Source organism: Eptesicus fuscus, chromosome 11, assembly GCF_027574615.1.
Source record: "Eptesicus fuscus isolate TK198812 chromosome 11, DD_ASM_mEF_20220401, whole genome shotgun sequence".
Taxonomy (NCBI): domain Eukaryota; kingdom Metazoa; phylum Chordata; class Mammalia; order Chiroptera; family Vespertilionidae; genus Eptesicus; species Eptesicus fuscus.
Window position 1 is genome coordinate 17,179,960 of NC_072483.1, and position 24,203 is coordinate 17,204,162.

The 24,203-nt window shown below is 40.4% G+C and overlaps 2 protein-coding genes across 3 annotated transcripts in view; both read left to right on the forward strand.

Moving 5' to 3' along the window:
• Window positions 1-8,500, forward strand: part of ACMSD (aminocarboxymuconate semialdehyde decarboxylase) — a 49,556-nt gene extending 41,056 nt beyond the window's left edge. Inside the window, exons 9-10 of the mRNA XM_008143466.3 lie at window positions 4,777-4,875; window positions 8,438-8,500. Coding sequence (XP_008141688.1) covers window positions 4,777-4,875; window positions 8,438-8,500 — 162 coding nt within the window. The remainder of the gene's footprint in view (window positions 1-4,776; window positions 4,876-8,437) is intronic.
• A 10,582-nt stretch (window positions 8,501-19,082) lies between these two features.
• Window positions 19,083-24,203, forward strand: part of CCNT2 (cyclin T2) — a 38,421-nt gene continuing 33,300 nt past the window's right edge. For both annotated transcript variants that reach the window (XM_008143467.3, XM_008143468.3), the window contains exons 1-2: window positions 19,083-19,264; window positions 19,931-20,012. In XM_008143467.3, coding sequence (XP_008141689.2) covers window positions 19,107-19,264; window positions 19,931-20,012 — 240 coding nt within the window. In that variant the 5' untranslated portion in view covers window positions 19,083-19,106. The remainder of the gene's footprint in view (window positions 19,265-19,930; window positions 20,013-24,203) is intronic.

Genomic DNA, 24,203 nt, shown 5'->3' on the forward strand with positions numbered 1-24,203 from the left:
GATTAAGGGGGACTACTGCACATATCAATTCATTGTGTCACACCTAAAACTAATACAATGTTATATGTCAATTAATCTCACTAAAACTTGAAAAAAAAAGAGAAGAAACTAAAATATGTTCTTTAAAATGGTAAAAAATAAATAAGCAAAGATGCCCCACATCATTAGTTCATCAGAGAAAAGCAATTTAAACCACAATGAGGAACCACCACCCATCACTAGAGTGGCTAAAAACAAAAAGATAGAAAACTCTGTTGGGAATGTGGTGGAGCAACTAGGACTTTCATACACTGCTGGTAGAACACACTCCTACCCTACGACCCCAAAGTTGTACTCCTAGATATTTACTCAAGAGAAATGAACACATATGTCCAAAAAAGGGTTTTACAAGAAAGTTCATAGCAGCTTTACTCAAAATAGCCAAAAACTGGAAACAATTTTAAGTGAAGGGACATGAGAGAACTTTCTGTGGTGATGGAAATGTTCCTATCTTGATAGGGGTATGAGTAACACAAGTGTATACATTCGTCAAAACTTATCCAACTAAATACTTAAGAATTTTGCAGTTTACTCTGTAATTAATATCTTTAAAATATTGAATTCTAGCTAGTAAGTTTGCTTTTTGCAGCAGTATGTTTTAGCAATCCTGCAAATACTTTCTGTGCATTCTAAGCTTAAGCAAAATGAGTAAATTAATTTAGTAAAAGTGTCTCCCTGTTGGAAAAGGTAGTTACAAATATAGATAAGTAGATATAGAAATATGGGTGTGTCTGTGTACACACACAGAGTTCCATATCAACAATAATTATCACAATAATTACCAGAGCTTGGTTTCTAAATACCATTTTCCACTGTAAGGAAGCTAGGCTGCTTGCAGAAAAGGCTGATTTAAATACAGATAAAGTACAAAATGAGCTAGAAGGACTTCCAGTGCCTGAAAGTAAGAAAGTACTCAAAACAATGGTATCATACTTACTGGCAAAAGATTGAAAGGTTCTTCCCTCACCACTTAGATTCAACATTGTACTAAAGACTTTAGCCATGGCAATTAGAAAGGAAATTACATGAAAGGCATACAGATTGGAAAGGAAGAAATAAAATTATTTGGGGATGACATATAGAAAATTCTAAGGAATCCACAAATAAACTAACAAGGCTAATAAATGGATTCAGCAAGGTTGTAGAATACAAAATAAATATATGAAATAAATTGTATTTATATTTACTAGCAATGAATAATCCATAAGTGAAATTGAGAAAAACATTTCATTTACAATAGCATTAAAAAAGAATAAAATACTGAGGAATAAATTCAATTAAAGTATAAGAGTTGGACACTAAACTATGAACCATTATTGAAGAAAATTAAAGAAGACCTAAATAAATGAAAGCAATATTGTTAAATGGCAACATTCTGACGTTGATCTACAGATTCAATGTAATCCCTATAAAAAAAAAACAGACATGCTTTTTTTTTTTTTTCTTTTTTTCTTTGCAGGAATTGACAAGCTGATCCTAAAATCCATATAGAAATGCAAGGGACCCAGAATAGCCAAAACAATCTTTAAAAAAAAGAACAAAGAGGATTCAAACTCCCAATTTTAAAATTTTCTATACAGATACAGTAATCAAAATTGTCTGGTACTGGCATAAGGACAGACATAAAGATCAACTGATCTAGCCTGGCCGACATGGCTCAGCGATTGAGCATCAACTGTGAACCAGGAGGTCACGGTTCGATTTCCTGTCAGGGCACATGCCCAGGTTGCGGGCTCGATCCCCAGTGTAGGGTGGCCAGGAGGCAGCTGATCAATGATTCTCTCTCATCATTGATGTTTCTATCCCTCTCTCCCTTTCCCTTCCTCTTTGAAATCAATACAAATATATATATTTTTAAAAGATCAGCTGATTTTGAACAAAGATGTCAATACAAGTCAATGAGGAGAGAATAATCTTTTCAATATAATATAGTGGGACAACTGGATATCCACATGCAAAAAAATAAAATAAAATTGGGCACCTTCTTTATACCATACACAAAAATTAACTCAATATTGATCAAAGATCTAAGTGGAAGAACTAAAACTACAAATTCTTAGAAAACATAGTTGTAAATCTTTGTGACCTTGAATTAGGCAATAATTTATTAAATATCATACCAAAACCACAAGCAAAGAAAAAAAATAGGTAAATTAGACTTCATCAAAATTCAAATTTTTGTGCCTCGAAAGGCACAACTGAGAATGAAAGGACAACCCACAGAATGAAGAAAATATTTATAAATCATATACCCGATAAGTAAGAGTTTATATTAAAAAATATATAAACTATTACAACTAAATAACATCAACAACAAAAACACAAAGTATCTGAATAGATATTTTTCCAAAGACATATTAATGACCAATGAGCATATGAATAGAAGATGTTCAACTTCACTACAGAAATGCAAATCAAAACTAAATGAGGTATCACTTTACATCCACTGTGGTGGCTATAATAAAAAAGATAGACAAAACAGCAAGTGTTGGTAAGTATTTGGAGAAATTAGAACCCTGATATTTTGCTGGTGGAAATGTAGAATGCTGCTGCCACTGTGCAGAGTAGTTCCTCAAAATATCAAACATGGATTTACCATGTGAGACAGCAATCCCACTGCTAGATATATACCTAGGAGAAATGAGCATATGTTCACTCTTTAAACTTGTACACAAATGTTCAGAGCAGCATTATCACAATAGCCAAAAAGTAGATAGAAACAACCCAAAAGTCCATCATCTGATAAGTGGGTCTACAAAATTTGGGATATCTATATGATGGATGTTATTCAGCCTAAAAAGAACTGACTTGAGCTATATTATGAATGAACCTTGAAATCATTATACTAAATGAAAGAAGGCAACACATTATACTTCATGTTTATGAAATTTCCACAATAGGCAATTTCATAGACACAGAGGGCAAATTAGTGTTTTCTTGAGGCTGGAGGAAGGAGGTAATGAGGAGTGCCTGCTAATGGGAATGGGGTTTACTTTGGGGTTAATAAAAATGTTCTGATCAACATAATTTGATGAATAAGAATAGATCCAGAGACAAATGGTAGGAGAGGGGTAGGGTTAGAGAGCAACCAAAGGACTTGTATGCATGCATATTAGCATATCCAATGGACACAGGCACTGAGGTGGTGGGGGCTTGCCTGGGGTGGGAATGGCTTGGCGGGGGACAGAAGAGGGGGTGTCAATTGGGGAAAAACAAGACAAATGTAAAGCTTTAGACAATTTAAAAAAAGAATCTAAAAAAAAAAAATGTTCCGGAATCAGGTAGTGGGAATGATTACAAAAATTCATAAATATACTAATGCCTACTGAATTGTTCACCTTTAAAAGATGAATTTTATGGTATGTAAATTACATCTTAAAAAAGAAGAGAGATCTCCTGCACCCCAAATTCAATCTTTTTTCCTGGAAGCAACTAATGTTATTTCTTGGGTACCACTCCTGAAATAGACTCTAGACATACAAACATGTATTTGTGTATGTATAGGTCCTTGTTAAAAACAGAAATACGAGAATAAAGCAGATACATTGTCCTAGACATTTTTTCTCTCTTTACAATATAACTTCAAGTACATTCCTCTTTACAATATAACTTGGCAGCTATTCCATTTCAGCATTTGGTTCTGGATATGCTACAATTTGGTTTGCTAGTATTCTGCTACAAATACTGTTGCAATTAATTTTCTTGTGTACATTTCCATGACATGCATATGAGTGGGATATGTTTCTAGAAGTTAAATTTCTGTATTTTATTTTGATAAACTGTCATTATTGACTTAATGTCCTTCTTACTAGAATGTGGGTTCTCTGAGGACATGGACCATTTCTCTTTTGTTGACCAGGGTAATCTAGATTCCAGAACATTGCCTGACATACTAGGGCTTTATATATTTGTAGATCGTCAAGCCTGAGTGCTCTGATATACAAAATGTCAAATGAAAATTTGAGTACATCATTCAAAAAACAGACAATGATACCGTTTATAGAGACAGGAATTGTTTGGGGGGGTTGTTTGTTTTCTTTCCATCCAATTGTTTGTATAGTTTTTCTTTTTCAACTGTAGTATGTTTTCAAAAATTGTGGGATCAATTGCAATGTATCGTTGTAAGAAATACAGAATCCTTCATTTCATAGGAATACGTCAGCATTTTTATTAAATAAATGCCTGAGTCTTATATTTGAGTATTCTTTCAATTATTGGAGGAAAAGGGGGGCTTGAAGGGAGAGATGGGAGTTGATTTGCAACTTTAGGAGACCTAATAGCGACACCTGCTGGAGAAAATGTTAGAATAAGTTGGAGGATCTGTTGTTTTTTTGTTTTTATAAATGTTTTCTTGATTTCAGAGAGGGAGACTTGATTTCAGATAGGGAGAGGGAGAAAGAGATACAAACATCAATGATGAGAGAGAATCACTGATAGGTTGCCTTCTGCACGGGGCGCCCCCTATTGCGGATGGAGCTCGAAACCCGGGCATGTGCCCTGACTGAATCGAACTCTGACCTCCTGGTTCACACAACCACTGAAACACACCAGCTGGGCCAGAATAAGTTTTTAATCCTTTGATTTTTAAAAATTTTAGATCAGTTTGTTTCTATTAATCAGGAAGAAATTTGATATTTTACCATAGGAGTGCTTGTAATAATTATATATAATTAAGTTTACAGGAGGTTCTTTAATGTTCTAAAAAATTACAAATAAAAATATTTTTTCTTTTTTCAGGATAAAGTCATTTTGGGAACTGATTACCCCTTTCCACTAGGTGAGCTGGAACCTGGAAAATTGATAGAATCCATGGAAGAATTTGATGCAGAAACAAAGGTACATGCCTTTTATTCCATGGACTTCTTCCTGTTTTCTCCTCTAATTATGTTTGGTTTCAGAGCACTTTGATATGTGATATCAAAGAACAGGGAATTTTTACACTTAATATTCTTAGAATTGTTACTAGATCACCAGAAATACTAGTGGATGAACTATTAAAGGACCAAAAAAAGTTTAAAAGCTGAAAGTCAACCTAGTACAACTAAATTTATAAAGGTGAGAAAGAAAACTGCAAAGAAGCATATCATAATAATATGTTTGCACGTTAGAAGAAAAATGTCTAAATTTTTAATTTAATGTTTCTCTTACAATCTACCAATCTCAAAAATTGTAATGATTCTAGTAATTTGAATATTGAGACTAAAGTCTTGATTAACAAGGACCCAAGAACGAGAACCCTCAAATAATTGGGTGTTTTTCTTTCGGCATTTGACTTTTAAGGTGGGTAAATGTGCCATAATGCTGCCACTGCCTGTTCTACCCCTTAGGCTCCTGAACCAAGTAGAGTTAAAGTGAGATGCATTGTCCCTGGAATCTCTCTCCCTTGCCATCCTCTCCCCCAGGCCCCCCAACAAAATAAGTTCTTCCTGAGGCCTTCACCACCAATCACTACACAGGGTTGGGGATGGCCAAAAATAAAAACATGTGGGTATATAAACTCTTAACAAATCTTACAAGTCTTAGTCAATCCTTTTGTATAATACTTGGCTTTCTTCTAAACTAGAATCCGTAAGTTCTCTTGGTCTCTAATTCTCTGCTCTAATCGTTAAGGATTTAGTGAAGCACATTAACAGATGCCAAGAAGAATCCACTCTGCTTACTGGTTGCAAGTTATTAACTGGGAAACCTGAGACTATTTTATACAGGAAGATTCCCCTAGCACTGACGCACCTTAAGGCACTTATGGTCTTGAATTGTTAAATATTTTCTTATTAAAGTAGGAAGCCATAATAAGATTTTTTTCACTTTTTCTTTTTACAACAGAGGTTGAAAATGAAAAACTATCTATAAAATTAATAAAAATTAAACTGAAACCAGATTACCCCAAGCACCCTGATTAAGAGTTCAATGGAATAATAATTACTTTGTCTTTTATTATTTAACTAGTGGCCCCGTGCACAAAATTCATGCACGAGGGGGGGGGGGTGGGGTTCCCCTCAGCCCAACCTGCACCCTCTCCAATCAAGGACCCCTTGGGGGATGTCTGACCACCAGTTTAGGCCCAAACATCCCTCTCACAATCTGGGACCACTGGCTCCTAACCGCTCACCTGCCTGCCTGCCTGCCTGATCACCCCTAACTGCCTCTGCCTGCCTGCCTGATCACCCCTAACCTCTCTGCCTGCCTGCCTGATCACTCCTAACCTCTCTGCCTGCCTGCCTGATCACCCCCAACTGCCCTCCCCTGCCAGCTTGATCTTGCCCCCAACTGCCCTCCCCTGCCAGCCTGATCGCCCCCAATGGCCTCTGCCTTGGCCCCACCACCAAGGCTTTGTCTGGAAGGAAATCGAACATCCAGAAGATGGCTAGTCAACCTGGTCTAATTAGCATATTACCCTCTTAGTAGTATAGATTATATAGAATACAATTGCTTAAATGAGGGGGGGGGGCATTTTTATCAGGAGGAGATGCTCTTGGCAGACAAAAATACATAATAAATACATAATCCCTATATCTGGATGCACTATACTGCCATATCGGTCATTAAAAAATTGAACCGCTTTCTTACACCTTACACCAAACAGCTGTTGGCCTTAAAACTCCTCCCCAGGCCCCACCTTAGGTTGTGCCTTCGCAGTTCACCCAGATTAGATTCTGATTGGTCGGTTTCTATGCCAGTCAGTGTCAAATGCTCCGCCTCCTAGGCAGCCATTGGCTCCTTGCACTTCACCCAGATTTGGTACTGACTGGTCGATTTCTATGCCAGTCAGCGTCTCTGGGCCTATCAACGGGCCTGATCAGAGAGGCAGGGCTGATCAGCAGCCCCAGAGGAGGCCCAAGAGAAAGAGAGGCACAGCTGCTGGCCAGGCCTGGAGCGAAAGAGAGAGGCAAGTGCTGATCAACAGCTGCCATGGAAGCTACAGATCAGACCTTGCTTCTCTCTCCAGGCCTCTCTTCGGGCCTGATCTGTAGCCCCCTTGGCAGTCAGTGCTGGGTCAGTGTGCCCGCAGAGGCGGCAGTCAGTGCTGGGTCGCCACAGCAACCCAGCACTGACTTCCCGTCAGTCAAGCCTTCGGTCGTTTTGGATGTTACAGACCCTGGGATTTTATATATTAGGATTTTATGTCCTTATCACTTTCAAGTTTTAAAATACCTTGTATAAAAATTTTATACTGTCACAAATAAAAATGACATTTTGTACAAGGTTAATCAGTGCAACATTTCCTGTAATAAAAGACTGAAAACAATCTATAGGAGAATAGTTACATAAGTAATAATGAAATCTATACAGCCATAAAAAAAAAAAAAACACTAAAAATCAATTTACAAGATATATTAAGTTAAAAAAGCAAGGTGCCAAACAACATATGTAGTATATTTCCATTTGTGTATGGTATACTCTCCATTTGTGAAAAAGAATCTCTATATACCTAAATATAAGTATTTGCTTATATGTGTATATCTCTAGAATAACAGACAAGAAACTGATGGCTTCACAACTCTGTGAACACACTAAAAATCATTAAATTATACACTTTAATGGGTAAATTGTATGGCAAGTTTACCATATCTCAATAAAGCTGTTACAAAGTATATAAATAAAAATATATTCCATTACAGAAAAAAATGATAACTATATCTGGGAATATAGCATCCATTTTATAAGTTTGAGCTCTAAAGCTCAAAAATTGATCATGATATCTAGATGTATATATGGTATGAATGTTATACAACTCCATACATGTTCCTTCCACCCTCAGCTACATGCCTGACCTTTGCAAACTGGACAATTTTCAGTTAGCATATCACAAAGTTACCTCTCAAATTGCAGTAGTTCTTTCTGTGAAGTTGATTTAGTTTATAGCTGGGGAGAAGGTGAAAAAAAATTTGGCAGTCCTTTTCTCATGTGAAATTGATAAATGTATACATTTGTACAATATTCTGAGATGTTTCATCTATATCACTTTTCTTGCTCCCAAAGAGTTCCCTTTTATTTGGGACCGTGCAAAAGGACAATACATGCCTGGAAGCTGGGGGGTGGCAACATGACTTCTAGCTCTGCTGTTCCACAGTCCTAAACTATACCTTTTCTCTGTTTTTGCCTCCAAATAGTCCTTAAAACCCATTGAAGAGTCCTGTTGAAGTTCCCAAAGAGCATTTTCCTAAGAGGGTTCTCTCTCCCCCTTATAATTTTTTCCTTTCCTCCTACAACCAAGTTTCAAACATGGGGCAAGAGGATTTGGGTAAGAGATTCATTGTTTAACCTGCTAATATTTTTCTCTCACGTTGGGGAATTGATTTTTTTTTTTAAACCTGATAAAGACATTCAATAAAGGACTTAAGAACAACCATTAAATAATGCTTTAAAATAAAACCTTTTTTTTCTTTTTTTTTTTCAGGACAAACTCAAAGCTGGCAATGCCCTAGAATTTTTGGGTCTTGAGAGAAAACAATTTGAATGACTGAGTTCACTACAAAGGCAATCTTTCAAGAAGATATTTTATTCTTGTTTTTAAATATGTATCACACATGCATAATAAAATCCTATTTTGAACTATTTTATCCAGAAATAGAATATCCCTGAGTATCCTAAATTATACATAAAATGACTCACATGTATTTTTCACTCTGAAAAGCAGTACATTATTTCACATGCAAACCAAAAATGATTTCCCCAGAACTTTAAAAATTAATAGCAGAAATAAAATGCAAAATGTTATTAATGCTTTATATGGAAAAAGACCAAATCTAGATTCACCCTAGAGGACTCAAGTAGGTTCTCCACTTTGAGCAAGTATATGTGCTGAGGGCCCGGATAACCTATTTTTATTCAGTTTAAACACCTTCCATTGGCCCATAACTGGTCTGGGAATGCTTTAGATTCCACAAACTAAATGTTGTAAATATTTCATAACCTGTAGGAGCTTATAGTTCAAACTAGAGACTCGGTGCATGAAAATTCGTGCACTCAGGGGGGTCCCTCAGCCCAGCCTGTGTCCTCTCACAGTCCAGGACCCCTCGAGGGATGTCCACCTGTCAGACATCCCTCTCGCAGTCCGGGAGCCCTCGGAGGATGTCTGACTGATGGCTTAGGCCTGCTCCCCAGGGGAATCAGGCCTAAACTGGCAGTCAGACATGCTCTGGCAGCCCAAGAGCCCTCAGGAGGATGTCCGACTGGCAGTCAGACATACTTAGCGCTGCCAGGGAAGCAGGAGAGACTCCTGCCACAGCCACTGCACTGGCCAGCCATGAGCTGCTTCTGGCTGAGCAGTGCTCCACCTGTGGAAGCGCACTGACCACCAGGAGGCAGCTCCTGCATTGAGCGTCTGCCCCTGGTGCTCAGTGTGTGTCATAGCAACCGGTTGTTCCTGGTTGTTCAGCCATTAAGGTCAATTTGCATATTACCCTTTTATTATATAGGACTAGGGACCCGTTGCAGGAATATTTCCTGCAAGACTTCTGGCGGGGGGCTTCCCTCCCGCCCCCCCACCTCTCCCGCTTCGGCGGGCGGGGTGGGGTGGGCCGAACGGGCAGGGCGCCTCCCTCCCGTCCCTCCCATCCAACCCAGCCCACCTCACCCTGCACTCCCGACCCTCTGCGCCCGCTGACGCAGCTGCCTCTGTGGCCGTGCACTGCCGCCACCTCTGATCACCCCGACCTGCCGCGCACGCTGCCGCCGCCTCCTCAGCCCCGCACACTGCTGCTGCGTGCCCCACCCGCCCACCCACCCCACCACGCACCACCCGCCTCGCCACGCCCCGCCCGCAGCCACCACCGCCTCCAAGGCCACCGCGGCCTCGCACACCGCCCGCCATGCCCCGCCTGCAGCCTCCACTGCGCGCCCCGCCCACCGCCGCCGCCGCCACCGCTGTGGCTGCGTCGCCGCTGCTCACACTGCCCGCCACCGCCTCAGAGGCCACCATGGCCGCGTGCTCCACAGCTGTGCCACCGCCCACCCGCGCAGCCGCCATGCTTTCTGCTTTCTTCACTCCTCCCTCCCTCAGCATATGCAAATTAACCGCCATCTTCTTCGCTCTGATTGGCTGTGGGCATAGCGAAGGTACGGTCAATTTGCATATTACTGTTTTATTAGATAGGATAAGGAGGCAAGTCACATGTTCATGAAATAATTACTAAGCAATGCAACATCAGTGTCACAGAAGTTTCAGTAAAATTCATCTGGACTCAAACTTTTGGGAGAATCTTCACAGACGTTGGAACTTGGAGTGAGTCTAGAAGGATGGAAAAGGCTTATGGGGAGTTGGAGGTGGTAAACAGATAGAAAGGCAAAACTATGGGAATAGAGGTTTCAGACTAAATGACAATTTATTCTGGAGAAAAATTCCAGGCTATAATTTACTTTTACCAGAAGCTATTTTAATTTAAAATACTGAGTAGAGCCGAAACCGGTTTGGCTCAGTGGATAGAGCGTCAGTCTGCGGACTGAAAGGTCCCAGGTTCGATTCCGGTCAAGGGCATGTACATTGGTTGCGGGCACATCCCCAGTAGGAGGTGTGCAAGAGGCAGCTGGTCGATGTTTCTCTCCCATCAATGTTTCTAGCTCTCTATCCCTCTCCCTTCCTCTCTGTAAAAAATCAATAAAAAATATATTTTAAAAAATAATAATAAAATAAAATACTGAGTAGACGGTGTAAAGCTAGCCGTGGAGATTGAGAGCAGAGCAACACCAGGGTAGTCTTATTCTACTCACTTCATTTATGGTCCTACCTGGGCTGCTGAAAATGAACTTGGTCTTAGGAAGGGTGATGAACATCTGTGTTTTGTGTACCTCTGGCTGAATTCCAAAATCAAATATAATTTTTCAAAATTACCCTCTTGCTTTGACTGATTAATACTCTTATTCCCTCCCATTAGCCCAGAAAAATCAAGACTATTGGCATGTAATTTATGCTAATATAATCTTTGCTAAACTACATCTATCCCATTATTTTTACTTTATTTAGTACATTACTCCACCTCTTTGTTGCTCCTCCTATTGCTTTCTACTACTTTACCCACCCACCACTCTGCTTATTACGCCAATCTGCCTAAAAACAAGGTTGAACAAAAGAGTAACATTCCTCCTCAAATAGTCTATATTTGAGCACTTTTTAACATAATGTTTAATTACTGTTTTATCACAAAAAGTAACCTGATCATTTTAGTAAACATCAATATCATAGATAGACTGATAAATAGATAATGAGGATATTCATATTCATATTCACAGAATGTTTATGTGATGTGCCAAGCTATAGCACTGGGGATATAGAATAAAAGGGATAAAGGATAAAAGTCCTTCTCTAATGAAGTCTACAGTCTGGAGGATAAGAAACATAAAGGAGGGAGAAAGGAAAGAGAAAGGAGGAGTGAACTGGAGGGGAAAAGGAATGAAGGAAGGAAATTTTTCTGATAAATACGATGCAGTAGTTAAAATGGGGAAATGTATAACGTGATTATGGGAAGGATTGGGAATAAGACATTAAGTTGTGGGATCAGAGAAAGTCTCTTTAAAGAAAACTTTGACCTAAGACTTGAGTGATAGGACAATAATAGTTAGAAAGCCCTTCTCTATACCCAGATTAAAGAGGAATTTACTCATCTTCCTTCTAGTGCCTGCATAGTTTCATTGTCTTATGGTTAAATCTTTGAGTCAATCAATGTTGGAGTTATCCTTATATATGATGTGGGGAATGAATCTAATTTTATTGCAGCATTATTTGTTATTGTAAAATATTAAAAATTATATATTGTCCAAATGTAGGAGACTGAACAAACTACAGTACACACACGAACAGATACCTAGGAGTCAACCTTGATTTATTTCTTTCCTGTCCTCCCTCTTCCTTACATTCAGTCCATTATCAAGTGCTGCTGGTTCTACCTATGACATCTCACAACCTCATTCTATTATTCTTGCACAAGTCACCATCATTTCTTGCCTAGTCTCCTTACTATCATTCTTGACTCCTTAAGTAATTCTCTATACAACTGTTAATGTGGTTTTTCCTTTAAAAGAAAAACATAAATCAGACCATATAACAGATTTATTTTCAAAAGTCCAATGGCAAACAAAATAAAATAAAAAAATAAAAAGTCCATTGGCTTCCTATGAAACTTATAAAAATCTAAACTCTTGATCATGGCCTACTTATCTGGCCAACTTTCTATCTTTATCTCCTACCTCTTCCCCCCTTGTTCACAAACTCTGCCACAAGCTCTTTCCTGCATACAATCAATAAGGAAACATCAGCTTTAAACAGCACGTTAGACCAGAACATTCCATCCAAAAGCAAAAGAATATTCATTCTTCTCAAGTGCACATGGAACATTCTCCAGGAAAGATCATATGTTAGGCCACAAAACAAGTCTTAATAAATTTAATAAGATTTAAGTCAGATCAAGCATCTTTTCCAAACAAAATAGTATGAAAATAGAAATCAATTACAAGAAGAAAACTGGAAAATTCACAAATATGTGGAGATTAAACAAAATACCACTGAACAACCAGTAGGTCAAAGAAATAAAAAATAGAACTCAAAAAATACTTTGAGACATAGGAAAATGGAAAAACAACACACTAAAACTTATGGGGTGCAGCAAAAGCAGTTCTAAGAGGAAAGTTCTTGGTGATAAATGCCTGCATTAATAAACAAGAAAAGTCTTAAATAAACAACCCAACTTTACACATCAAGGTATAAGAAAAAGAACAATGAAGCTCAAAGTTAGTAGAAAGAAGGAAATAACAAAGATCAAAGTATAAATAAATGAAATAGAAACTAAAAAGACAATAGGAAACAGATGGGGACTAGGCTGATCACTTAGTAAGTTATATAAATGTCTAATCACTAAGTTGTACACCTGAAACCAATATAATATTGTATGTCAATATAATTGAAAAATAAAATAAAAATTATTTTTAAAGAAGACACTAGAAAAGAGCAATGAAACTAACTCTGACTTTTCTGTGGACATAATTCAGCCTCTGAAATAATGGTATTAAACACATCCATGCTTTAGACATATTTATTTGAGGAGCTGGGTAGATTTACTACCATTTACCATAATGAGGAACACTATGGGATAAGCAGGCTTGGGAGGGAAGAGAATCAACAGTTCCACTGTTGGACTTCTTATATTTCAGATGCCTCTTGGACATTTAAGTAGGAATATCCAGTAAGCAGTTGCATATACTAGTCTGGAGAGTTCAGGAGAGAAGTTGGAAAGATGTCATCAGTATATATAATGTATTTAAAGAAATAAGACTGGGTGAAATCTCCTGGAGAAAAAGTAAAGGAGAGAACCAGAAGAACCCAGGGCTAATGTCAGATGGAGGAACCAGCATTGGGTAGCAGCCAGTGAAATAGGAGGAAAACAAAACAAGAGCAGTATTCTGAAGTCAAGGGAAGACAATGTTTCAAGAAGTCCTCACAGCTTTAGGCATAAAAAAAAAAATCAAAGCTATAATACTATGGTACTTTGCAGAATCATATGCCCAAATGTAACTTAATCTCTTTAACCCAAAAGTTAGTTCCACTTCCTAAAGTACCAACTCTGGTTAATGGCATCACCAGTCACCTAAATCCTCTCCTTCACCCATATCCAATCTGTCATAAATCAAATAAATTCTACCACTTTTATATCTTTTATTTCTTATCTATCCTTTCTTCTTTATGGCTTCTAAATAAATTCCGGTCCTCATCTCTCACCAGGACTATTAAAATAATCTCTTATTTATACCCCTGACTCTGGGCTTAGTCTGATAAAATCCATCTGCCACCCTGTTGCCAGAGGAAAATTTCCAAAGTAGAGATCCTATATAATAAAGATGTAATATACAAATTGACCGTCATGCCCTCGCACAAGGTGGCCACTCCCATGTGGTCACAAGATGGCCGGCAGGAGAGGACAGTTGTGGGTGACCAGGCCAGCAGGGGAGGGCAGTTGGGGGGGGACCAGGCCTGCAGAGGAGGGCAGTTGGGGGGGACCGGGCCTGCAGGGGAGGGCAGTTGGGGGTGATCAGGCTGGCAGGAGAGCAGTTAGACACCAATCGGACTGGCAGGGGAGTGGTTAGGGGGTGATCAGGCTAGCAGGCAGAAGTGGTTAGGGGCTATCAGGCAGGCAGGCAGGCGAGCGGTTGAGAGCCAGTAGTCCTGGATTGTGAGAGGGATCCAAGATTGGAGAGGGTGCAGGCTGGGCTGAGGGACACCGCCACCCCCCCCCCCCCCCCCCCCGCCCCAGTGCTATAATTTCATGCACCGGGCCTCTAGTCTGATCATATTACTCCCTCTCTCAAAATTTCTCATGAACTAAAGTAGTGGTTTCTAGTTTTGGGGATTTCTTTGATCAATACCTCCCCCTTTTAAAAATTGTACTGATATATCTAATAAAGCACACCTCTGATTTTAAATTGCAATTGCTACCCTCCCACTAAACTGAGACTTCCTTGAGAGCAGGAACAAGCCTTCATTCACTCATTTGCATGCATTCAACAGTACTTTTTGAGGGCCTGTTATGTACCAAAAACCAAGTTAGGTGCTGGGATAATGTAAGTAAAAATTAAACATGGTTCCTGCTCTCATGGTGCTTACAATCTAGTTAGGGAGACACATATCAAGTAAGCAACAAATAAACATAAAATAAAATTGCTACCAAGACAAGAGCTATGAAGGAACACAGAGTGTGTAGAGAGCTTATAATAGGGATCTGGCCTAGTCAGAGTTGGGGAGAGACTTTTCAGAAGAAGTGTTGCTTAAAATGGAATTAGGAAGAGCAGACAAGAGCTAAAAGAAGAAAGGGAAGAGTATTGGACAAAGAGAATAGCATAAATGAAACCCTTATGGCAGGAGAGAACATGGCAAGAAATAAGACCATTAAGGCTAGAGATAATAAAGCAAGATGTTCTTGGTATAAAGTGGCAAGATCATGTGGGGTCACAAGTCAATCAAGGAATTTATCTATCAGAAAGCAATGAGGTTTTTAAGGAAGGGTTGACATAACTAGAGTTGAATTTTTAAAAGAACCTTCTGGCCCTGAAACATGGCTTATACCCAGGATCTCGAAAGTATCTCAAGGAAAATAACTTTTTCAGCCCTTTCTCTCCTTTGTTATCTAGTGTAAGTACTTCTTCAAAATAAACCCCTGACAAAAAATCCCAGCACCATCAGATTCCAAAGGACAACCATTCCTAACTATCCAAGCATTCCTCTTCCTTTCACACAACCCTTCCCCATCTTTTCTTTTCTTTTTTTTTTTTTTAAATATATTTTATTGATTTTTTACAGAGAGGGAGGGAGAGGGATAGAGAGTTAGGAACATCGATCAGCTGCATCCTGCACACTCCCCACTGGAATGTGCCCACAACCAAGGTAGATGCCCTTGACTGGAATCGAACCCGGGACCCTTGAGTCCCCAGGCCGATGCTCTATCCACTGAGCCAAACCGTCTAGGGCAATTCCCCATCTTTTCAATCTCTCCTAAAAAGGAAACCAGCTCTGACTCAACTCAATTTATATTATCCAACCAGAAAACTTGAGCCTATATTCAAAACAATTACTTAAGAATAGCTTAATTTAAATAAATACCCACTTTATATTTAACTTAAAGAGACAATTCTGAGGCTTTTTCCTCAATCAAAATAGAACAAAAGTGGGTTGAAGTTTCCATTTCTGAATATAGAACACTGCTCACAACCTAATTTTAAAAAATGTAGTTTATTTTTGAAAAGTCAATATATAAACACATTAGAAGAGTTCAAGATCAAATTCAAACTGTCTCCCAGAAGGAACCAATTTTGTGTGTGTGTGTGTGTGTGTGTGTGTGTGTGTTCTTGCAAAGATAGTCTACAGTTATACAAATACTTACATGTACATATTCCTTTGCTCATTTTACCTAAACAGTAACATCTTGCTTTTTCTCCTCCTACTAAATATCTTGGTGCTCATTCCACATATAAGCTGCCTTCGTTTTTATTTTTTTAAGCCTTTTATTTATTTAATTACAGTTGACATTCAATATTTTTTATATTTGTTTCAGATATACAGCATAGTGGTTAAATATTTATATAACTTACGAAATGATCCCCCTGATAATTCTAGTACCCACCTGTCACCATACATAATCTATATATATAAAAGCCTAATGTGCTAAGTGTCCCTCCAACCATTCGACCGATAGCTATGACACACACTGACCACCAGGGGGCAGACGCTCAGTGCAGGAGCTGCCTCCTGGTGGTCAGTGTGCTCCCACAGCAGGAGCATTGCTCAGCTGACCAACGGGCACCAGACGCCAGGCTCATGGCTGGCAAGCGCAGTTGTGGTGGCACAAACCTCTCTGGCAGACATCCCCCTGCGTGCCCCTCCCCAATCCAGACCAGGACTGGGATCAGGACCAGCATCGGGACTGACTGGGGGTGAGCCCGTGGCCGCTTCTCAGTCATGGGCGCGCCAGTATCGCGCCAGGCTGAGGGACGCCACCAGTGCATGAATCTGTTCATTGGGCCTCTAGTTATTACAATATTATTGACCACTACAGGCCTGGTGCACGAAATTCGTGCACAGGGAGGGCAGTGTCCCTCAGCCCGGCCTGCACCCTCTCCAATCTGGGACCCCTTGGGGGATGTCTGACTGCCAGTTTAGGGCCAATCCCTAAACCGGATTCGGCCCTAAACTGGAAGTCGGACATCCCTCTGACAATCCGGGACTGCTGGTTCCTAACTGCTCACCTGCCTGCCTGCCTGATTGTCTGTAACCACTTCTGCCTGCCAGCCTGATCGCCCCCTAACAGCTCCCCAGCCAGCCAGATCACTCCCAACTGCCCTCCCCTGCCAGCCCAATCGCCCCAAACTGCCTTCTCCTCCTGGCCCGATCACCCCCAACTGCCCTCCCCTGCTGGCCTGGTCGCCCCTAACTGCCCTCCCCTGCCGGCCTGGTCGCCCCTAACTGTCCTCCACTGCTGGCCATCTTGTGGTGGCCATCTTGTGACCACATGGGGGCAGCCATATTTCACGAGGGTGTAACGGTCAACTTGCATATTACCTCTTTATTTATAGGATCTTTGACATTGGGTAGTAGTCCCAACTTTTTCTTTGGTATTATTTGGGCTATTTTTGGTCTTTTGTATTCCCATATAAACTTTAGAATCAATTTGTTATATATAAAATAACTTGCTCTAAAATTTTTATTGGGATTGCATTGACTCTATAGATCAAGTTGGAAAGAATTGATATCTAAAGATATTGTTTTCTAATCCATGAACCCAGAATAGCCTCCCATTTATATCTTCTGTCCTTAGAATTCTGTAGTTTTCTACAGGTATTTTTGATTCATACCTAAGTATTACTTTTTGTAAACAGTGTTTCAAATTTCAGTTGCACATTGCTGATAATGTATATTAAGCTTGTATTTTGTGTTTTTTTTTCCCCTGAAGCTTATACTTTATAATCTTGCTATAATCACTTACTAGTTCCAGCTTTTTTAACTGAGAATTTCTACATAAACAATTGTCAATAAAGTCAATTTTACTTTTTCCTTCCTGACCTGTTTACCTTTGGTTTCCTTTCTTTTCCTTATTGTATTATCTAGGACTCCCAAAGCAATGTTGAAAGGAATAGGGAGAGGAGACATCCTCCACTTCCCAGGAAAGCTTCTAGTTTCTCACCACTAAGTATAACGCTAGCAGTAGGGTTCTTAGAAATGCTCTTCAGCAAGTTGAGGAAGTTCCCTTCTGTTGCTTGTTCAGTTTTTCTCATGAATGTGTTGGAGTTGGCACTTTATAAACTCTGCTGGAGGCCAGCGAGGTAGGTAAGAAATAGAGTTATTTAGACAACTATTCATAACTGCCTACTGCAAACAAATCAATAGCTGGATGGTGTAATGGGGACAGACAGGGTCAAGATGGAGCAGCTCGCTGAACATCGGAGCCCCCAATGATGACAAAAGCCTGGAGTCTTAATCAGGAACTCAGAAATCATATCAGTTGCCTTTTAGAAGTAGCTCTGCCTATACTGTGCAGTGTTAACATTTAAAATTTAACATGTTCATGCACAATATAGGCAGACATACAGCAGGTGTTGGCCCAGAGCCACAGACCTACTCATGCCAGTGGAGCTCTGCGGTATTTTCTTACAGGGACTTAGCGATGAAGTGAACAGACCTGGGCACTGTTACTGTATTAAATACTTGAAACATTCTTACGCCGTCTCTCCTGCACTACCTGCTTCTCCTGACCTCTCTTAAATCACAGCGGGGTTTAAAAGCACACTCTTGATTGGACTGGAAACCTCGTCTAGAAAGTCCGCTCCTCTAGTTACTAACTGCATAACGTTCGGCAAGTACTTGAAAGACCAAAACAAAACAGCCGACCACGTAGTTGTGGGATTCGAACAAGGTAACGTTGGGGAAAAAGCACTCGAGCGCGACGCACACGTGGAGGGTTTTTTCTTGTGTGCCCTTCCCCATGTAGGTCCTTCCCAGGACTGCCGGTTGGGCAGATCCTCTCCCGCGCACGGTAGTCGAGAGCCTACGCGGACCAACGTTAGAGAAAAGTGGAGGTTGCGGCGGGTCGCGGGGACAGAGGAAGTCTTCTCTCTTTTAAAGCGCCGCCACGCTCCCGGTCCACGAACCCGCTCGGATTTCAGAGTCCACGGCCAGGCCGCACAACGGACCCGCCCAGCCGCCCGCCGGCCTCTCGCCACCCGACCCCAGGGCAACCTCTTCCGTACCCTCCTCCCGCCCCTTTACCCCACCAACCCTAGACCCGGCATGCACCGCGCCGACCTTTCCCTTCCGCCGACCCCCACCTTCCGGTGTCTCCAAATGACAAGCGGCGCGGAGCATTGTGGGTGCGTACGCCCAGCGCGGCGGGGGCAGAAAAAAGAAAGCAAACTACTAGCGCGAGCCGGTAGGGCGGCCCCTGCGCACGCGCACGGCGGCGGCAGGGGGTGAAAAGAGGCGGTGCGGGGCCTAGGGCGAGCGGAGTGGGGCGGGGCCGCGCGGCCTTGGCGAGGAGTCCGCGAGCCGGGAGGGGAGGGGGGCGGCTGAGGGAGCGGGCGGAGGAGGAAGTGTCATGGCGTCGGGCCGTGGAGCTTCTTCTCGCTGGTTCTTTACTCGGGAACAGCTGGAGAACACGCCGAGCCGCCGCTGCGGAGTGGAGGCGGACATAGAGCTCTCGTACCGCCAGCAGGCGGCTAACCTTATCCAGGAGATGGGACAGCGTCTCAATGTGTATCCTTTCCTGTGCTCGGCCCTCCACTGCTCACGCCCTGTCCCCACGACTCGCCGGGTCTCCAGGCCTGGTGCCCCGCGAACATGGCGCCGGTCCTCCCGTGCGCCTCGGCCGCGCCCTAAGGGAAGGCTCGGGCTCGGGCGGCCGCGAGCGGCCCGAGCCGGAGGGAGGAAGAGAGGAGCCGGGAATGCGGGCTGGGGGCCGCGCGTGGTGGCGGCGGGGTGGGAGTGCCGCCGGGCGAGAGGAGAATCGCAGGGGTTGTGGCCGGAGAGAGGCGGCTGCTCGGGCTCTGGTCCGAGAAGGGGCTGGGAGGCCGGGTTAGCGAGGCTGGAAGGCGAGTGTTCGCAGCCTCTCCCCGCGTCCTCGCTGCTGCGTGGCGGCTCTCCGTTCCTCGGGGGCGCCCCGGGGTCCGTGTGTGCTCGGCGTGGTTTTGTACCAGTGTGTGCGCGCGCGTTTCAACTGCTGGGTTTTGAGCTCAGTCAGTCGTAGCTAGTGATAAATCCTTCCTGGGCTCGTCTGTTTATTTCCTTACTGCCTTGGGTTTGTTTGTTTGGGTGTGAACGGGAGGGATTGGGAAAGAACCGCAGATGGGGAATTTCCCACCAGAATTGTTTTGGAAGTGAGATCTTGTTTTCCTCAGACATTTCCTCAATGGTACGTTTCAGCTCACAGCTTACGATAAACACCGCGATTGTTTATATGCACAGGTTTTATATGTACCATTCTTTCACCAAATTCAATAAAAATGTAAGTACTGTTTTATTGTCTGTTCTTACTACAACCACATTTTAACTAAGTCGATACGCAGAAGGAAAAAAAAAATGGTTATTGACTTGACTTTTGGATTTAGTGTTCCAAGTGAACGGTAAAGGTAAATCTCCTGGTGAACATTTTGCTTCATTTGTGATGACAAGCTTCCAAGATTGTGTCGGGCTCTACCAGGTCGTTTGAGCTAAAAGATGAAACATTTCTTTACTCAAAGGATTAGTAACTCGGTATTCATTTAAAATTTAAATAATTTCCGATAGTAACATACAGTGTAATTTGGGCAAGTCTAGTCATTCTGTTGTACATCTTAATTGTATTTGGACTCATTGTTTCAAATGTTGTGAATAGGGCTTCATTGTAACATTAGTTTGAAATGACCTTTTGAAAGAATTAAATGTTTACAGAAGTATTTCACTTGCTAACACAAGAACTCCTGTTTATCACACATTAGCATTAGTTGTCTACTTAAATTTTTGGTGATTCAAACGTCCAATCTTGCTGCAAGCATACCATGTCAGTGGTGTGTGTGTGTGTGTGTGTGTGTGTGTGTGTGTGTGTGTGTGTAAGTTTGAAGTAAAACTTACCCTACCATACTAAGGCACTGATTTTGAACATTACCTGTAAATCTTGGCACATTTAGTAACGGCATTTAGTTGAAATTTTTATTTTAAGTTTTGAAAGATGTGAATTTGGTGTCTGTTCTTTTCAGAGTAGCATGCATATTGTGTTGCATATGTTTAAAAAATTGCATATTGTTTAGAAATAATTAACTCTACCTTAATTCTCACTGTATTTTTTGGTCTTTTTTTTTATCACAGCTATTTTTAGAATGCTATTCTGAAAGGTGTGTATAGAAAAATGGACCATGGAAGACTATATTTGTGGATTGTCATTAGGATCTTTTTGCTAAGAAAAGCCTTTGAAAAGGTCCTTAAAATTTTGTTTTGAATTGGAAAGAGAAGCTTCATAATTTAGATTGATTCTTATTTTCATCTCTTCTGATCATGTCTGATTTGGTTTATTAGATTGGCATATAGGTTTGTCTTGAACAGTATGTATTTGTATACATTTTGGTCTCTTGCATCCTTCGTTGCTTCTACTGTTTCTCTTTTAAATTTGTGTCATTTTTTATCTGTTTCCATTTTCCTAGTATTTCTTGTGCACAGAACTTAGGTCAATGATGGTGTTATGGAAGAGAGAGGAAGTCTTTTTGGTAATAACATTTACATTGAGAGAATTAAATTTATATTTAAATTGTCTGCAATGGCAGTAGTGAACTAATGAATACTAATATAAATGTGGCTTTCCTTAAGTAGCCCTGGAAAATGCTTCTAGAAATCACAAGTCAAAATAGTTTGGAAATTCTTTATGTGGCTACAGATGTCCTGAATCAGGCTTACTTTTCTACATCCAGTAAATATCTTTCCACAAGACTACACTTATCATTTTGAATCCTCCCTCTTTCATAATTTGTCCCTATTACATGGTTGGTGTGCTTGAAAGCAACCATCTTGCTTACAGCTAAAATTCACAGCTTTAACTTGAAGTTGACTGGTGAACTCCAGGTCACTTGCATTCTAACTTTCACTATTTAATGTCTTTATATGTATGGAGGTGAACTTCAGCATTTTGCATTGACTTGTTATTAGCAGGATAATTGAAATCTGGTGTTAATTTCTATTTTGAAAAGTAATTTTGCACCGTTCATATGTAATTGTTGTCTTTTTACCTTTGCTATTAAATCAAAAGTGGTTTTAATATCTGTGTACGTACACTTACATCAGTTGCACAGCCTCACTCTTTTATCTTTTTCCCCCTATTCTTTTACGGTGAAGGGGGTGGTCTCAAATTGAATGTGAGTCACTTTTAAATTCATACTCCCCCTCATCATTGGGGAAAACAATTTTTTTTTAAATATATTTTTTATTGATTTTTTACAGAGAGGAAGGGAGAGGGATAGAGAGCTAGAAACATCGATGAGAGAGAATCATCGACCAGCTGCCTCCTGCACACCCCCTACCAGGGATGTGCCCGCAGCCAATGTACATGCCCTTGACCGGAATCGAACCTGGGACCTTTCAGTCCGCAGACCGACGCTCTATCCACTTAGCCAAACCGGTTTCGGCGGGAAAACAATTTTTTAGGGTTATAATGGAATGGTATAGTAGAGTAAACTTACAAAAAACAGGAGTCTTCACAAAGTAAACTGAACACCAGTTAGTAAATTAAGCCCTAACAGTTTTAAATTTTAAGATGCTGGAGATAAGCTATATTTAATTTTATAATCAATATTATGCATTAATTATATTTTTACGGCTTCATTTTCCCACATTGACAAATTTAAAAAGTAAAAAATCCTATAAAACTCAAGTGCTATTGTATGGAAGAATAAAATTAGTTTCAACATGTTTGTGATCCAGAAACTGATTTATCATTGAATTCTATTGTCATTTTGCCTTGTAGAGTTGGATCACTATCAGCAGTAAATTACTTTTATGTGTAACCTAGGTAGATAAGTCTACCCTTTGCTCACTGGACACAGTGAGGTTTATGTAATTGGGATTAGTAATTAAAGAATGTCTTTGCTGGATCAAGCTCAGGATAAATCTAGTAAAGTATAAAAGCCCTGGCACCAACAGTGCCTCCAAGGTGTATACTATAGCAGAGCATCCTCCCCAAGGTCAATCTTAAGAATAGATGTTGACCTAGCTTCTCTTAGAAACCCTGCTCATTAATTTGGTTAGACAAGTTTATGATGCATTTGTTTCTTATATTCCAAATCTAATGAGTACTCTTAAGATGAGGTTGTAGTAAAAAGCACACTCTTCTGAGTATTTTGTTGGTGATGGTCTGTTGTCACAGCACCCACCCTCTACTTTCCTTAGTTCCTTTGCCTTTTTTGAGCTGCAACAATCAAAACTGTACATAATATGCCAAATTTAGGTGTACTGTAATTTTCTTTAAGGTCCCAAGAGTACATGGTTGTTGGTTAAGGACAGTATTCAAGACTAGTGATTTTAAGGAATGACTTATAAGAATGAATGCATCATTTATCTCATGTCTGAGTTTGATTTTATACATCTAAGTTTGGTTGGTTGGTCAGCTTCTACACATAAGCAAATTTGTATTTGCTTGTGCTAAAATTTGATTACCACTTTTTGCTTACAATATATATAATCTTTCTTAATTGATTTGGCTCTTGACTAGTAGGTAGCATTTGAAAATTGGAGGTTCTCTTATCTATCTAGAAAAAATGCTCACTATCTCTGTTCTTTGTCTGATAACATTATCCCATAATTTTTAATAACAGTCCTTACAGTAGAAATTTATTTATGACTTTTTTTTAAGTTAATGTTAACCAGTTTATACCATTGCCTTTTGTGAAAGAAAACATTTGGGGGGAATTGATTAGCTAAAGGGTCTTGTTTAAATTTTTATTGTGAGAGCCCTAATTTTTCTCAAAGATAGGAACATAGATAAAGTTAAATATAAAAACACCTCCCTAACACACACTTTCTCTCTAAAACTAGAAAGTAAGCAATGTAAAGGGCAGAGGGTTTTTTTTTGTTTTCTTTCTTTCTCTTTAGCTTTGCTTACTGTTGTATTACCAGTACCTCTCATAGAACAGATATTCAGCAACTATTTGTCAATATAATGGATCTAATCTTTCTTTCTTTTTTAATCCTCATCTGAGGATATTTTTCCATTCATTTTTTTTTTTTTTTTTAGAGAGTGGAACAGAGAGACCAACTCTCTGTCCACTGAACCAAACTGGCTAGGGTGAATGGGTCTAATCTTGTTGCCCACAGCTTTATTAATGAATCCTTACACATTTTCCTCTCTATATATATCCTCCCCACAGACACACTTACAATGTTTTCTTTTATTATTGAAAACTAATGTAGGCATGTGGTAAATGAAATAGGTACAAAAAGAGATATTATAAACCTGTCAATCCTAGTGTCTAGGGCCCCCCCCCCCCCCCCCCCCCCGCCTACAACATTGGCTGTTAAAGTATTTGTGTGCCCTTTCAGAAATACATTTTGTTTGGGCAGGCATATATGTATATTTATTTTTCAGCACAGAAAAAGGTCCCTCCCATACCCCAGTTCTTAGAACCAGTACACAGCCTCATATAGAATTGGATTCATCCTAGTTGGGGTTAGGTGT